This window comes from Prionailurus bengalensis, chromosome A1 (assembly GCF_016509475.1).
Source record: "Prionailurus bengalensis isolate Pbe53 chromosome A1, Fcat_Pben_1.1_paternal_pri, whole genome shotgun sequence".
NCBI lineage: Eukaryota > Metazoa > Chordata > Mammalia > Carnivora > Felidae > Prionailurus > Prionailurus bengalensis.
The window spans coordinates 83,070,758-83,086,776 of NC_057343.1; the positions used below are offsets into that span (position 1 = coordinate 83,070,758).

A 16,019-nucleotide genomic window follows, 5' to 3' on the forward strand; every position below is an offset into this window, starting at 1 on the left:
TCCATCATGAGAAGGCCAGTGGGGACCATGGGAGGTTGCTCAGCTCACAAAAGCAGGGCCTAGGGCGGGAGGAGGGTAGCTGCATGTTGTACATGCTGTCTCATCACGAGACAACTTCCTACAGTTTCCAAAATAGTTAACTGATTCATTAGTACCCACTTCCCACCATCAGGGCCTGTGCCACGGAGATAAAAGCATGAAATGACCCAGAAAAACGCTACAGAATTGAAAACAACATGCCAAATAACTTCACCATGCACCTAGCAGGCAGCAAGGCCTGCTGTTTCTAGTTTCTTCCATAGCACATGCAGCCTCGTAAGAGTTGTTCTAACTACTCTAAATGCTTCATAAACTAGCCTAGAACTCAGGAAAACCTCCCATTTCCTACTGCACCCGCAGGGAAAACACGGCCTCCTAACGACGTGGCACAACTGTTCCTGCAAAACTACATTTAAGGGTGAGATTACGATTCTTGGTTAATATTTTACTTTTAAGTCACAAGCAGCTGCTTAAGGAAGATGCACAGAATGGATGGTGTTGGAAGCAGCCTGCGGTAAAGCTGGAGCTGGAGACACCTCTGGGTCCCCTTGGAGGGCAACCTGATGGGACAAGCGGGCCCCAAGGCCTGTGGGGTGGGGCAGGTAATGCAGTTGAGCCCACAGAGCCAGGAGCTCGGGGACCAGACCCCAGGTGCCCGCCACCAACTCGTGCTCTCCCAGCCTGGCCCTCTGCACAGCCACGTGCTGGACGAGACAGGGACAGGCACTCAGGCCCAGCACATCACCACCACTGTCACGCAACCCTCTTAGGAACCCTAGGAAACAGCCATTATTATCCTCTTTTTACAGACACAGAGAGGTTAAGTGACTTGCCAACGATCACACAGCAGGTAAGGTGCAGAGCCAAGAACGCCACCAGCTGTGTGGCCACACTGCCCCTCAGCTGCCCTTCTGGTCCACACCCTAGACCCTCAGGCCATATCAGTTTGGTCCACGCTGCAGGGGTCTTTCCATCTGGCCAGCATGAGATCTGTCTATGCCCTGCCCCCAAGTGTGACTGAGGCACTTCAAGGCCACACTCCTGGGGAAGCAAAGAGCTAGTCAGACACAGCCTTGGTGTTCACAGGGATCCAACATGATGCCCCCAAATGTACCCCCTCCCCACCCAGTGCTGATGTGCTTGGGGTGAGCACCCTATGTGCTGTCAGGGGCGAGCTGTGTGGGTGCCCCCCTCTCCCCTCCCAGCCATGACAGACAAACACCGCCAAACATGGCCGAATGTCCCCTGGGATGCAAAACTGCCCAGGTTTAAAACCATGGCATTAAAGGACAAGCTGTGTGTCTGGACACGCTCCTGGAGACCAGCGCTGCCTAGGACCAGATGTGGGTGAGCCTAGGATACCTCTTGCAGAGGTGGGGTGGAGACGATGGTAGCCCATATGCAGGTCCAGCCCCCACCCTCTCAAGGAAAGGGCAAGGTTCACTAGTTCCCCAAGAACAAACAGTCTAAGAAAACCTCACAGGCCCCCTCTCCTTCGGGTTTTCCACTCCGCTTTCACAGGATTGGTGACTCTGAGTAGTGTTTACTAAAAACCCAGGAAGCTAGGGGGCTGGGGCCTTCCCACTGTGCTGTCACTCAAGGCCTAGAGGCCGAGGTTGGAAAACCCCAGGATCAGGAGGACCTCCCAGAAAGGGGTGAGCCTGCTGTTCCCACATTTCCCCAGTTGGGAGCCTCAGCTCTGGAGCAGCTGAATGACTGCTTTCTTCCTCTCACTCCCGTGCCCTCCCAGCAAGGACCCTGCAAACTACAGAGGGGTCTGGAGAGAAAAAAGAAACAAAGGACCCAAATCTGTGTGTTTGTGTACAGCCTGCTGCCTGCGGGCCTCCGCTGTGCCACACGGTTCTGCCCTGTCCTATGGGCCCTATTTTAGCTGAAGATGGTTTGCAACTCTGAGATGCACATGTGTAAACACAAACGTAGGAAACACTGTCCAGTCTCCAGGCCCGTCCCTAGCCCTCCCTGCTTCTGCTCCCCACTGTGTGTCACTGCACCCTGTCTCAGGGAGTCCACGAAGCCTCCGTTACAAGACAGGGCGCTGTCACATCCTGCCAAGGAAGGGGAAGCAAATCTTCAGAGCTTCAAATGAGGGGAAGATTGCACTTGAGAACAGATAAGCCCTTAGAGAAGGTAAAACACTGACTTGATTTTTAATTTATTTTTAAAGATAAAATAAATGCTATTCTTATAGCATTTGCATAATGACAATCCCGCATACATAGTTTCTGTCATTTCTAAGGGTTCTCTAGCTTTGGGAAGTACGCTGTCAGCATATGTAGTGTGCACACCCAAGTATCTGTGCCCCAGAGAAGTGGCAGGTCAGACCTGTCCAGTCTTCTTAGCACAAGGGAGAGCTTGCCTCCCCAAGACCTGAACATTCTCCACTCACTATCACTCATAAATATGAGACTACTTATCCTTCAGTCTATACAACTTGGAAGGCAAGGCCTATATTTTCTCTGCATCCTGTGAAATCCCCAGTGTATATGGCTCCACAGTCCCATATGATGGTAGCAGCCAACTACCATGGGACAGTCGGAAACATCAGACCCTCTGGGTTGGCTTTGGTTAATGGTCGACCTGTGTGATTCAGAATCAATGCCTAAGCAACCCACGAGCAGTTTACAGCAGGACAAAATCTGAAACTTTTCCCCAACTAGCATTTGTGATTAATACATCAAGTCAAACTAAAAGTTGTTGGGGTACCTGGGTGGCTCAGTAGGTTGAGCGTCCGACTTCAGCTCAGGTCATGACCTCGTGGTCTATGAGTTCAAGCCCCGCATCAGGCTCTGTGCTGACAGCTCAGAGCCTGGAGCCTGCTTCAGATTCTGTGTCTTCCCCTCTCTCTGCCCCTCCCCTGCTCGTGCTCTGTCTCTCTCTGTCTCAAAAATAAATAAAAACATTAAAATAAAAAAAATAAAATAAAAGTTGTTGTCATTGCCTTGCAGTGACCCAAGAAGTCCTCTGTCTGACACCTACTTCTGCATGCCACCCTTCCTGGCTGCCACCCCTCCCACCCCATCCCAACACGTACTTACACACCCCATAGAACCCCCCAGATTAGGTGCCTACAGAGATTTCCCCCAACAGCCTGAAATCTCTTCTGGGAAAACAACGCCATCACCATCCTTAGGCCTCAGTGACACCGAACTCCAAGCTTCTGAGTGTGAGGCGGGGCTGTGGGCCCCGTGTGCTGTGCTGCCTGCCTCTCGACGCCAAGTGCCCTCGCCAGCCTGCCAGCTGCCTTCTCTACCGCCACTAGGCAGATATAGCCTACTTTTTCAAATCAGCGTTCGCAAATTCACAAAACCGGCCCACAGGAGAGGATGCAGGCTGTGGGGACAGCAGTCCAGAGAGGCCAGGGGCGCCTTCCAGAAGGAGGAGAGACACACCATTACACTGTCACTGATCACAGTGAATAACGACCAGGGGATGAGAAGGCCCGGACACTCTGCCGGCCCCTCCTGCCCCCTCCGCCCCCCTACCCCCTTGTCCAGGAAGACAGGAAAGGGGTTCCCTGAAGAGAACACCGGGAAACACTTTAGGAAACAGTCACAAATAGAAAACCAAGATCCTGAGCAAAAACATCATGACAAGTGGTTTTTTTCTCTCCGTGTGACCCTTTATTTCCAGTCAGGACACGCATAAACACATTCTTGGGTCCAAATGCTGAGAAAGTCTTTCTCCACACGCTTGTCGCAAGAGCTCGGAGCAGGAAATGATGAACAGAGAAAGGAATGCCAGAGTCCAGATGGATGCGGCCAGCCGGGGGCTCGGGAAGCCCAGCGGCCTCCTGCCCGGGCCTCCCTCCTTTCTCAAGGCGTCCCCTGCAGCAGGCGGCTCCGACGGAAACAGTGACCCACCGGCGAGGCCTCCTCTCCCCCAGGGAGGTGTGTGCGGGCTTCCCACCAGCAAGCCGCCAGTCCCAGGGACACGAGAGCCTGCGTTCGTGCCCCCCCCAAGTTCCCAAGCGGAAAGAACTTCTCATCAAAACCTACAGTCGCTCAAGGACGACCTTCTCCTGGTGCCACCCGGTGCCCCATGGGGAGCAGCCCCCCCCACCCCGACCCAGTGCCCCATAGGGAGCAGCCCCCCCAATCAGTGCCCCGCAGGGAGCAGGCCCCCCCACCCCGACCCGGTGCCCCGCAGGGAGCAGGTGCTGGGACCAACGCTGGCAGTGCCCCTTGTCACGCCTCCCTGGAATGACAACCCTCGCACTCACTTCACTACATCCCCGGAGTCCCTGGAGAGGAACTGCCACCACGGGCAGCCAGCTGACAAACAGGCCAGAAGCAAGTAGGAGAAAAAGCCACAAGAACACCCCAGGATGTGGGTCTAAAAAGCAAAGTCTTTTGATTCAAATACAAAAAATTAAAATATCAAAAACAACTGCAGAGAAAGCTCTCAAGGCAGAGAGGGGACAGGTGGGTTGTCCCAGCATGGAGGCCCCAGGTAGGCTCAGACTAGCTGTGCCCCCAAAACACACCCGCAGACCCTGGGGGGCCAGCCCAGGGAAGCCACACCAGGCAGAAGAAAAAGGACTGATTTGCTTGAGAAACAGGAACCCTTTTTAAAGGCCACACACATTACCAAGGTAGGCAAGGCTGGCTCCCTGGTGCCGTGAGTCTCAGCGAACGGGGAGGAGCCATCACAAACTACTGGTAGGAGCCTCCCTCACATCTGTGCCACCACTACACTGGGCACACAGCACTGCGCTTCTACCCACAGACAAGCTCTGGGGCCCGTGTGTGTGCCCGTGTGTGTACTGTGTGCACAGGTGTGTGTGCACGTGTGTGTCTCTGTGCGTGCGCCCATGTGTGCACATGGCTGTGCACATGGCTGTGTGTATTCTGTGCATGCGTGTGTGCATCTGTGTGTGTGCTGTGCACACATGTGGTGGGTGCCTGTGTGTGCACGTGGCTATGTGTGTGCCTGTGTGTGTATTCTGTGCCTGTGTGTACATCTGTGTGTGTGCTGTGTATGTGTGTGTACTGTGCACACATGTGGTGTGTGCCTGTGTATGTATTCTGTGCATGTATGCAAGCATGTGTGATGTACCTACATGTATGCATGTGTGTGTGTGCTTGTGTGCATGTGTGTGTTCTGTGCATGTGTGTGCACATGCAAAACCATGTTCCAACAGGAGGAGGCCTCATAAGAAAGTAAAGATGGACAGCTGCCCCTCTAAGCTAAACCCTCTACCTCATGGGGTGCAGCTCTGAGGAAAGTCCGAGAACACCTGGCCTTCCATAAGCCTGGCCAAGTCCTGGACATGCTGCATGCTGGCAGTATGTACTCTCCACATATGTACCATACGGGCAGAGTTTACTGCCCTGGAAACTCAGCCCTATAAAGTAATAAAATATCCAATTGTTTGACCCTAAGTTAAAGACTGTTTATGGCAGCCAGCCCTAGGACAGGCTAGCCTCAGCCCTGAGTGGTCTGGAATTCCCCAGTGGGGCCCTTATCCCGAAGGCCATGGGAAGACCAGGCAGGTCACAGCATCCACCCCAGACCTCAAAACAAGTAGTAAGCTTGGCCAGGTCCCCTAGGGTCTGCACACTGATGGGTTTTCCAGAACCAGCCCGTCTTCCTGGATCTCTGCTAATAGCTCTACACCACAGTGTGACCCCAGCCTTGGAAAGCCCCAGTTTAGCTGGGCCAAAATAAACAGATGCCCAGAGGCTTAGGGGCCTGGGGCTAAATTCCCCCCTGAAGTATCGGGAGTTTAACTGCCCTGCTCAACCCATCTTCCACCTGCTACGAGGCCAGGCCCTCACTGCCTGCCTCACCCAGAGAGCTTTCCCTGCATGAGGTAAGGTGGCATCTGGAGGAGAGAGTGGGGCCGCCCTACCAGAAGGAGCAGATGATCAGCCAGAAGCCGGAGGGCGGGAGTCAGGAGAGGCAGCGCTGCCTGGCCATGGCAGGCCTCCTTTGGAAGGAGGTCTCAGGCGTTCTAGGCAGGTCAAGACACTCAGCTGGGAAGTGGCTCAACAGGCTCTGAGCCCCTGGCTGTCCACATGTTCATGCAAAGGGGTCGCTCTGCTGAGTGAGTCCCATAAATGCTCATTTAAAGATCCACCACGGAACAGAAGGGCTCGGGTGTGAAGGCAGATAGCTGCTGTCTGAGGAAGTAACTTGAGAACACACCCCAGAAGGCAGTTCCTTGTAAAGGAACAAAACGCCTGGGTCTGGGGCAGATGAAGTCCCTTGCAAGCCAACACGCACAGCCACAGGCTCTCTCGCTAGTGTGATTGTGGCAAAGTCACCAGCTTCTCCGAGCCTCGGAGGTGGGGGCCAGTTAAAACAGCTGTTCTGTGCTGCACAGAATCCTTACAAGATCTGACAGGGCAGTGTACTACTTTGGTGGACACGTCCACGGCTCCCTAACCAATGACTGATCTGGTGGTGTGAAAATGGACAAAATCAAACAGTCTGTTCTTGTACCTCCCAGAAGTGGATTCAGGAACAAAGAGAGAAACCACAAGAGCTAAAAAAGGAAAACGAATCTTTTTCCTCAGAAGAAAAGAAACACACGACAAAGCCACAGAGCTCTAGAGGCACATGTAACAGTCCTCCAGTCCTGCATGGGCCTGATTGTGTGGCCTCTTTTAACGGACGTGACGAGAAAGCAGGAACCAGCCCTGAGCCAGTGCACGGACAAGTGGCCCACACGAGGGTCACACCTAACCAGACCCACAGTGTAACTTAGGAGACTGTGAGTCCAAAAACAAAGCTCCAGAAAGATATACACACATAATTAACACTCTCAACTCTGTTAAGCATCCTGAAGAATCCAGAAGCCTGAGCTCAGTCCCAGGAGACCCACAGAGGGGGAAGTTGGTTCTCAGGAAAGGCCTGGAGACTTGGTCCTGCTCCTGGTGCTAAAGGAGGCATCGACGGCACCTGCAGCTGCTGAGGAGAAAATGCTGTGGTGGGTGCACCCTGTGGTGGGTGCACAGGGGTCCAGCCAGCCTGGTCGGGAAAACACTGCCAGGCGCGGGTCTCCAGGATGAGTCACCCTGAGTCTAAGAAAGACTTAGCCACTCTGTTTACCTTTGGGTTTTATCCCATTGGTGATGAGTGGGCCAAGATAGAACAATGCTTCATATTTTGGAAATTATTCAGACAACAGGAACAGAAACAATATGAAGAGGAAAGAGCAGGCACTAGCGTCATTCCTCAACAGACAACAGTGAAGGGTACTATGGTCTGTTGTGTTTCTAGAAAAGGTTCTAATTTACAGCATAACCCTGAGCACAGATTCCAGCCTCCTCCCAACCGTTAGAGGAGCGGGCTGCCCCTCACAGTGTGGGTCAGGTGCGTGGGATGAGGCGGCATGGGTCAGGTATGAGATGTGGCACTTACCAGCTGACTCTAGGGCCAGGATGCCGCTGTCCCCAGAAAAGGATTCAAGCTTACTCAAAAACTGAACCAGGAATGCCAAATTTCAAGATGAACAGAGCCACAGCCCCAGGGAGCCCAGCTCTGTGTACAGAAACACACCTCTGCTTTCAGATGCTCATCGAACAAGGAATCACTATCTTTGATCCCACAGTCAGCTTGATAATCCACCACTCCCAACAAAGACTAAATACTCCAACCTAAAGCTTCCCAGATGCTGAGGCCCTGGTGGCCCCTGAGTCTGATCTGACAACCCTCTTGTGAGAACCATTTCCTGTGTTCTATCCCACAGGGCAAGCTGGGAAGCCAAGATGCGGGGCCATTCATCTCCTTATTGCTAAAGATGATCCCGGGCCTGCATTTATACCAAAGCTGGAATGTGCTGACTGTTCATTCTGAACGCTGCCTCACACTTAGAGAAAAGTACTGGGCCATCTGTTGTGACGAAATTCCCTTGCATCCATGTCAATTTCTCTGAGGGGCCAGGCTGACCGGAGGCCCGTCACAAGCCAGCCCCTGCCCAGGGCTCCGACAGACTTGCCTTTGCCCCACTGTCTTGTTCACTGGTTCCCAACTTCAAGGGCAACCCCGCCCCAGACTCTCCCTCACCTCTCAGCAATCTAGGCAAGTTATTTTACCTTTCTGGGCCTTTCCTCTCCAGAAAGTTCTTTCCATTTTAAAGTTGTGATTTTTAGGGGCGCCTGGGTGGCGCAGTCGGTTAAGCGTCCGACTTCAGCCAGGTCACGATCTCGCGGTCCGTGAGTTCGAGCCCTGCGTCAGGCTCTGGGCTGATGGCTCAGAGCCTGGAGCCTGTTTCCGATTCTGTGTCTCCCTCTCTCTCTGCCCCTCCCCCGTTCATGCTCTGTCTCTCTCTGTCCCAAAAATAAATAAAAAACGTTGAAAAAAAAAATTAAAGTAGTGATTTTTACTTTTTTTATTTCTTTTATTTTTTTTTTAATTTTTAATGTTTATTTTTTGAGAGAGACAGAGACAGAGACAGAGCAGGAGCAGGGAGGGGCACAGAGAGGGGGAGACAGAATCCGAAACAGTCTCCAGGCTCTGAGCTGTCAGCACAGAGCCTGACGCGGGGCTCGAACTCACAAACCGTGAGATCATGACCTGAGCCGAAGTCGGATGCCCAACCGACTGAGCCACCCAGGCACTCCAAAAGTTGTGATTTTTAGACTCTTCATTTGCCAATCTATATACATAAATCCACATGCCTGAGTAATAGTAACGCCCTTGATTTTCTGAAACCGATCTTTTCTTTTTCACTCACTTTCCTCTTCCACACTTCCCACCACAGGGAGCCCAGCCGATAGGCTTATGTGGAACTTTATCTCCACATCTGCACGTGCGTATCTGTGTTGTACTATTCTTTTTTTTTTTTTAATTTTTTTTTTCACCATTTTATTTATTTATTTTGGTACAGAGAGAGACAGAGCATGAACGGGGGAGGGGCAGAGAGAGAGGGAGACACAGAATCAGAAACAGGCTCCAGGCTCTGAGCCATCAGCCCAGAGCCTGATGCGGGGCTCGAACTCACGGACCGCGAGATCGTGACCTGGCTGAAGTCGGACGCTTAACCGACTGCGCCACCCAGGCGCCCCTGTGTTGTACTATTCTTTAAGAGGAATATCTTGGTAGATTCTTCTGCATTTTGTTTTTCTTTCTAGTCATACCCCATGGAACTTCCTGCACGTCACATGGCCTGGCCTGGCTCTAACTCATTCTTCTGAAAGCTGAATAATATTCCACACTGTGGAAGCCCCATAATAGAATCACCCTTTGAAGCGGCATTTACTTCGCTTCCACATTGCGCTATTGTTCATTCAACAGTGGACTGTGGTGGTGCGCCAGGCAGTGACCCTTCGCGTACACCCCCACCAGCTGGTCAAAGCAGTCTGTCCTGCGGTCAGCCCCTCCTCCACTGTTACAGACCCCCGTTCTGATGTCGGAGCGCAAAACACCAGACCATCAGTGAAGACTTCCTGCTCGGGCACCAGGATCTCCCCTCTCCTCTCGAGCGTCAGACCATCCAGGGGTGATCAGCACCACAAGACAGGACGTCAAGTCCCCACAAGGCTCGCCCAGAGTCCGGAGGCCTGTCAGCACACAGCATTGGCTGTGCTGGCCGCGCTCGCCAACCATGTTGTCTCCCCACCCCAGCACGTCCACGCAAGTCTACGCCACACGCTGACTGCACACTTCTCACCGGGCAGGTTCACACCTTTCCTGATATTGCCCACGTGCAAACACACACATGAAAGTCCAGCTCTCTCTTCCTGATGAATCTGCCTTAATTGGAGCTAGCTCCACTCTGTCACCTGAGTTACAGGAGAGCCTCAAACTGCACTGGCAGGAACACCCAGAAAGATCAAGCAGTGAAAGTGCCTTTGCTCACACATGCTCATTAAGCGCCACAAAAACAGCCTTACTCTCCACTCTGACAAAGGAAGAAACGGAGGCAGACAGGGTTTGGGAGATTCTGCTAAAGTCACAGAATCAGTGAGAAACACAGGTGGGACTCACTCTGGAGTCTGGGATCCCAAGTGGCCTTAGTCATACCCTCCTCTTCTAGGCTGATTCCCAGAGGCTTTTGTCCCTACAGCACCCAGGGATGCTTGTCTGTGCCCACAGTGACCTGAACCCACCTCCAAGACATTAGGAAGTAGGGGGTGTGCACTCACAGCCTCACTTCCAAGGGCAAACTGCAAACCTCAATTCTCCGGCATTACCAGCTAGCACTTCCGCTTGTTTCTAGCAAATACACTCATCTCCTTTCTAAACATGTGCACGTCAAGGGCGCCTGGGTGGCTTAGTAGGTTGAGCGTCTGACTGTGGCTCACGTCATGATCTCACGGTTCATGGGTTCGAGCCTGGTGTCGGACTCTGTGCTGACGGCTCGGAGCCTGGAGCCTGCTTTGGATTCTGTGGTTTCCCTCTCTCTCTGCCCCTCCCCTGCTCATGTGCTCGCTCTCTCTCTCTAGCTCTCTCTCGCTCCCTCTCTCAAAAATAAATAAATGCTGAAAAAAAATTTAAACATGTGCACATCTATGACTAAAACATGATGTGTGATGCTCTGATTCCCCAGTGCCTTCAGGAAGGTGTAAGTGTTTACATACTCAAATGCCTCATTAGTTTCAGAGGAGCAAATCCAAACGTTCCTACCAAATGCCACCTTCCAGCCAAGTGATTCTACCTTCGGGAGCCAATGCTCTGCTCACCTGCCCAATGCCTTCTCCCAAACGTATGGGCTGCCAGTGAACCTGCTTAACGAGCCATCTCTGGATTTCTGTGCTTAAGACCCCATCACCACAATTCCCCTCCTCTCCAATGTCTACCTCGGCAGCCTCTAGTCAATGACCACAAGTCTCAGAACAACCAGGCCGGTGTCCCTGGCTGATCACCCACGAAAGACTGTGGCCCTGTCCCCCCACCTTATGAACATCAGCTGCCTGCTGGCCCTAAAACTCAGCACTGCTCTGCTTCCCAGCACTTCACTGTACCCCCACCACTCAAACCCAAGATCACACAGAAAGACAGACCATAACAAGTGGTGTGGAGAACAAGAACGTCACACAAACATGGATTTAAACCCCAGCTCTCTCTTACAGGCTAGGTGACTTTGGTTAACTTACAGGAGTCTCCCTCAACTTCAATGTCATGGAGTTGTGAGAATTAAAACGAGTTAATACACGTAAACTAGATCCCAAAAGTCTGCAACCCTCTCCACCCCACACATATGCATGGCAAACCCACCCCTTCCCAGGTAAAACTTGGAATCGAACTAAAATCACCCTTGGCCCCTGAGCCCGGTGCTCCCCAGACACAGCCCAGAGCGGCACACTAGTCCTTAGGGTTAAAAATAGTACAGGCAGCTAGCTGAGCTCGGTTAATAGAATATCCAGGTTAATTTTAGCATCAGAGAGCTCAAGAGAATATAAATCCCTGATGCCAAGAACCATGTGTGGCCCGCACGACCCCTTCTTTCACCATCAAACACACACGATGAAAAAGCCAACATCACTGATACCACTCCTTTATACACACAAAATGGCTTCTCTAATTGGGGAAAACCATTTCTTCTTAGCCCTGTGAAGACACTACCACTAACAACAACTATTTTAAATTATCAAGCAGGACAGCACCTCATCTGACCCTTACAGGCCTCTGTGATGGGCACACTACTGCTTCCCCTGTAGGAAATCCACATTTAACAGAGCAGACCCAGAACCCTAAGCTTCCAGCCCCTGTGGTCTGGGCCTTCTTCACCACACCACACCCCTCCTAACCAGCCATTCAGCCGAGGGAGGTGCAGGCCAGAACCCTCAGCCACCACTTCCTGTTCCCCTCTCATTTGGTCCCTGCCTGAAGGACCTCCTGCTTCTGGTCCCTGGGATTATGTTTGGCGACCAGTTGTGGGGAGAGCACGAGGTTTGTGGGGCCCCCCCGGGTCCCTAGCACCAACAGCCTGCAGGGCCACGGTTTGCGGGAGGAGCAGTCAGTTCTGATGTGCTTGCGCTGGACACAGACCACCATCAACTTCTTGGTGGACAAGTTATAATCTTCCAGAGAAGGAACACAAGAGCACGCCCTGGGCCCGGCACAGCCCAAGAGGACCGAAGGAGAAGGAAGGGACAGCTGGGGAACGGAGGAGAGCCCGCGGCAGGGAGCTGGCGTGAGACACAAATGCCAACACACCAAGTGGATCCAAACTGTGCCATCAAACCTGATGATGAAAACCAGTGACAGAGCATGAGGGCTCTTCTCACCCCGGAATGCAGGCTGGGATTTTTTTTTTTCAGCTTGCCAGAAAAACCTTTGTATATCCCTCTTAACTGAACACATTTATCAAGGTGATACTTTTAAAAACCAGTAGTATACTGCCACCATGGAAAAGGCAAAAATCACTGGGTATTGACCGTAACACAGCACCTAAAGGAGCACCGTGTCCAAAATAACGCTGCCCTGAAGAGCTCTCGTGGGTCCTTCGCACAAGCTCCGACAATCTCTGAGCAGCCTCCCTTCCAGCACGAAGGCCCTGACTCATGGAAAGTCAGAAGAGCGCACTTCCTCAAAGTTACCATCTCGTAGGAAGTGCACTTGGCCTTACCCGACACGAGCCACTGGTGTAAAAACAGTCACGACTATTACCAAAGGTGGACAAGGTCTAAGGTTTGCAAGTGTGCAGAAGAACTACCCAGAACGACTGTGACATTTAAGTGGGGGGGAGACAAGAACTCATAACAGTCACAACACAAATGCCTCACTCTGATCCGGCATTTGCAGAAGGTAGACAAGCAGGAGGAGGAGGAAAACGAGGAAGAGACTCTGCTCAGTGTCCCCAGCTTCTCAGTGAGACCAAGTCCCATCACGCAATCCGAAACTACTTGAGACAAGAGGGCCAAGGCCCAGGCACCTAAAAATCTCTTCATCCTCCCAAACATGTCCTGCCTTTTTTCTCAGCAACAGGAGCAGTGATACTGCTTGCTGGTGTCAGCTTAGGAGGAATTTTCTTTCTGTCCTTTTCTGGGAGCGAGGAGGTGGGCATCAACGTGGGCCAGAACAATACCGTCTTGTAAGCCCCCACCGGATGCAGCCGACAGCTATTGCCTGCATTTTGCAAATGGAAAAATGAGTCTATGGAAGGGGAGGGTGCTTGCTCCGGGTCACCCAGCAGGCCAAGAGCACACAGGCATGCAGCCAGCCAGCCTGGAGACGAGGCTCCGAGATGAATGGACGGCCTGGCCAGCGTGTCCCCGAACAAGGAGGGGCGGGCGTGCATGTGACCGTGTGTATGATTCATGCACGTCTGCCCCTCCTCCAGATCAACTGTGGTGTTCCTCGTCATCTCGCGCCTTCAAGACCAGGACATTCAGGCAAGTCAGAGCCGAGACTGACCAGAGCAGACCAACAAAGGAAAGAAATCAAGAGTTCAGCACACCCCCTTCCAAGCTCAGGATCACCCTCACCACATTCTATTAACAGGTGTCCCTCAAGTTCAAGCCAGCACACCCACAGTTCACCTTCAGGGTCTCCAGCCCAGGCGCGAACTCAGAAATGGCCTAGGCCATTTCTGTGCTCAGACACAGGAGGCTGCCCTGCCTGTGCTAGGTGGAGGCCCCTGCTCCCTGAATGCCCCCCCCCACTACAAAGGTGAGACACAGATGTCTCCCCCTTGCAGCCCAGCCCCCGCCCCCAAACATGGGGAGGGAGGGCCCCAAAGGGTCCCACGTGGGGGTAGACACGGCAGAGGGGCCGGGTCGCGGCACTAACCTCAGCTGAGCTGGGTGTGTTTCTCTTGCTTGTTTAAAGTGGAACAGAAAGGACAGAAAGCCTCGCCAAGCAGCATCTTCAAAGCCCTTTCCTTCCACCCCAGGCCCCTCCTTGTCTGGTCCAGAGCCCACTCACGAACGTGCACCGGCAGGCTAGTGGAGATGCTCTCCTGGATCTTCAGGTGTTTCTCCTCACTCTCCTGCCTCACATACTGTGCCATTCTGGAGAGAAATCAACCTCTCCGCTCAACACACCAGTGTTCCAGAACGCTCCCAGGATGAGTCTGAGACTGGCTGTGCCAGGCCTGAACCATAAAGTCCTCAGACCCACTCCTGCCTGCTGTGCCCGGAAGCCTGGCACACTCCTCCACAGACAGACCCCCACCCAGGTCCCCTCCTGCTGCCCTTGATTAAGGAAGCACCTCAAACCCTCACACAGCTCAGTGGACCCAGGAACTGATGAGGGTTCTTGGCCGAAGGACCCTGGTACAGGCACCCTCCCTGCCCCCACGTCAGCGGGAGGGTAATGCTGAATCTCTCAGTGCGAAAGTGACAGCAGATCCCAACCAAGCGAACAGGGAAATGGTTGCAGGCAGCGTAAGTCCGCTTCTCAGCCAAATATCAACAGTGTCTCAGTGACGATCCATAAACCAAAATAAAGCAGACAGGAAACAACACGCTGATTTGGGGGAGCTGGAATTCCTCAGGCAGCATCGAATGTCATCAACAACTGACACTCAGTCACTGGGCGCCTGGCTGGGTTCCCAGCGGCCCCTTTTCACATGGGAATAGAAGGGACTGTGGAGGCAAGAAGGACCTGAGGACAGGCGACTCTCTGGGTCCTCGGGAACCCTCTTCAACATAAGCTGCCCTCCCAACCGCCCATTTATGGCACCAACGTCTAACGGTCACTCGGAGGCAAGGATCTTGTTTTAGGGGGGGAGGGGAAGGGGACGTGCACATCACCCTCCCGAGATAAAATGAATCCTCCAGATAAACCCAGGAAGTCCAGATATAGCCCTCCAGCCCACTCCAGAATCCGCCTGTCATTTCCCTCCCCCAGCTCATGGACCCAGTGACAAGGGCAGAATCCTCCCCGGTGACACAGCCTGAATGGCAGGCGCTGGTGGCCAAAAGCTTCCCCCCCCCCCGCCCCGCCCCGGCCAGTTCTCAATGGAAGGGGGGGTGCTGGGGTGGCTCCCCGTCTCCCAGCCCGACGGAGCCCAGGACCGAGGGCACGCCACACACATCCGCCTACACGGACGCGCACGCCCGCACCAGTCCGCAGCCCCAGCCGGCCCCACGGCCCTGAGGGAACGCGGGGAAGGAAGTTTCTGGGTGCAGCAGCGGAGGGCAGATGCGGAACCTGAGGTCGGCGGGTCGGCCCCCGGCCATGCACGCACCCAGGGCCCCCACTCGCGCACGCTCCAGGCGGGGACGGGCCCCGTGTCCTGCACTGCACCGCACCGCCCCCCACCCCGAACCGCGCCTCCAGGGAGCCGCTTCCCCCGGAGCCGCCGCAGCCCGGCCCGTCCTCGGGGGGAGGGGACGCGCGGCGCCCCGCCGCCCCCGGCGCTCACCGATCTTGATCTTCACGCTCTGGAAGACCCGGAGCCCTTCCTCCTCCACCGCCATGCTGGGTCGCCCGCCCAGGAGCTCGCGGGGCCTCGCCGGAATTCGCGCGCCGAGCCCCGCGGAGCAGCCGGAGCCCGAGCGGCGGCGCAGTCCCCGCGCTCTGCGCCAGACCCCGCGCGCGCCGGGTCCGCGGCGCCACCGCCACCCGGCTCCGCCCACCGGCCTGCCCAGCTCCCCATTGGCCGCGGTCGCAGAGGGGCGGGGCGTTAAGGTTCCGCCCACAGCGCGACTCCAACTGCCCACTGGCTGAGGCCTAGGAGGCGGGAGCGAGACGGCTCCGCCCGCAAAACAGCCCCACCTCCACATTGGCCAAGGCTCGGAGAGGGGCGGGGTCGGTCTCTGGGAGGGATAGGAAGGGACCCCGCGGCGGTGGGGGGAAGGCGGGGCGCGGAATGGAGGGGGAACCGGGCGGGGCGAGGAGAGGAAGGTGGGGGAGCTGGGAGGGGGATGAGAAACCGGCGGGGGCGTGGGGTAAAGGACTGGGCGTGGGGCGAGGGGCGCAGGATGAGAGGATGCCGGGCTGGGGGTGGGCACAGGACTGGCGGGAGCCAGGCAGAGCATGGGGTTGGACCCTGCAGGGGCACGGGGGGGGGGGGGGGGGGGGGGGGGAAGAAGGGAGACCCTGAGGCTTGGGAGGGGATCATC

At 54.5% G+C, this 16,019-nt stretch overlaps 1 protein-coding gene across 1 annotated transcript in view; it reads right to left on the reverse strand.

Annotated features, from left to right (window-relative positions):
* RASA3 (RAS p21 protein activator 3) overlaps positions 1 to 15,566 on the reverse strand; it is a 121,299-nt gene extending 105,733 nt beyond the window's left edge. The window contains exon 1 of the mRNA XM_043583671.1: positions 15,320 to 15,566. Within this exon, the coding sequence (XP_043439606.1) occupies positions 15,320 to 15,374 (55 nt within the window). The 5' untranslated portion in view covers positions 15,375 to 15,566. The remainder of the gene's footprint in view (positions 1 to 15,319) is intronic.
* Between the last annotated feature and the right edge of the window lie 453 nt (positions 15,567 to 16,019).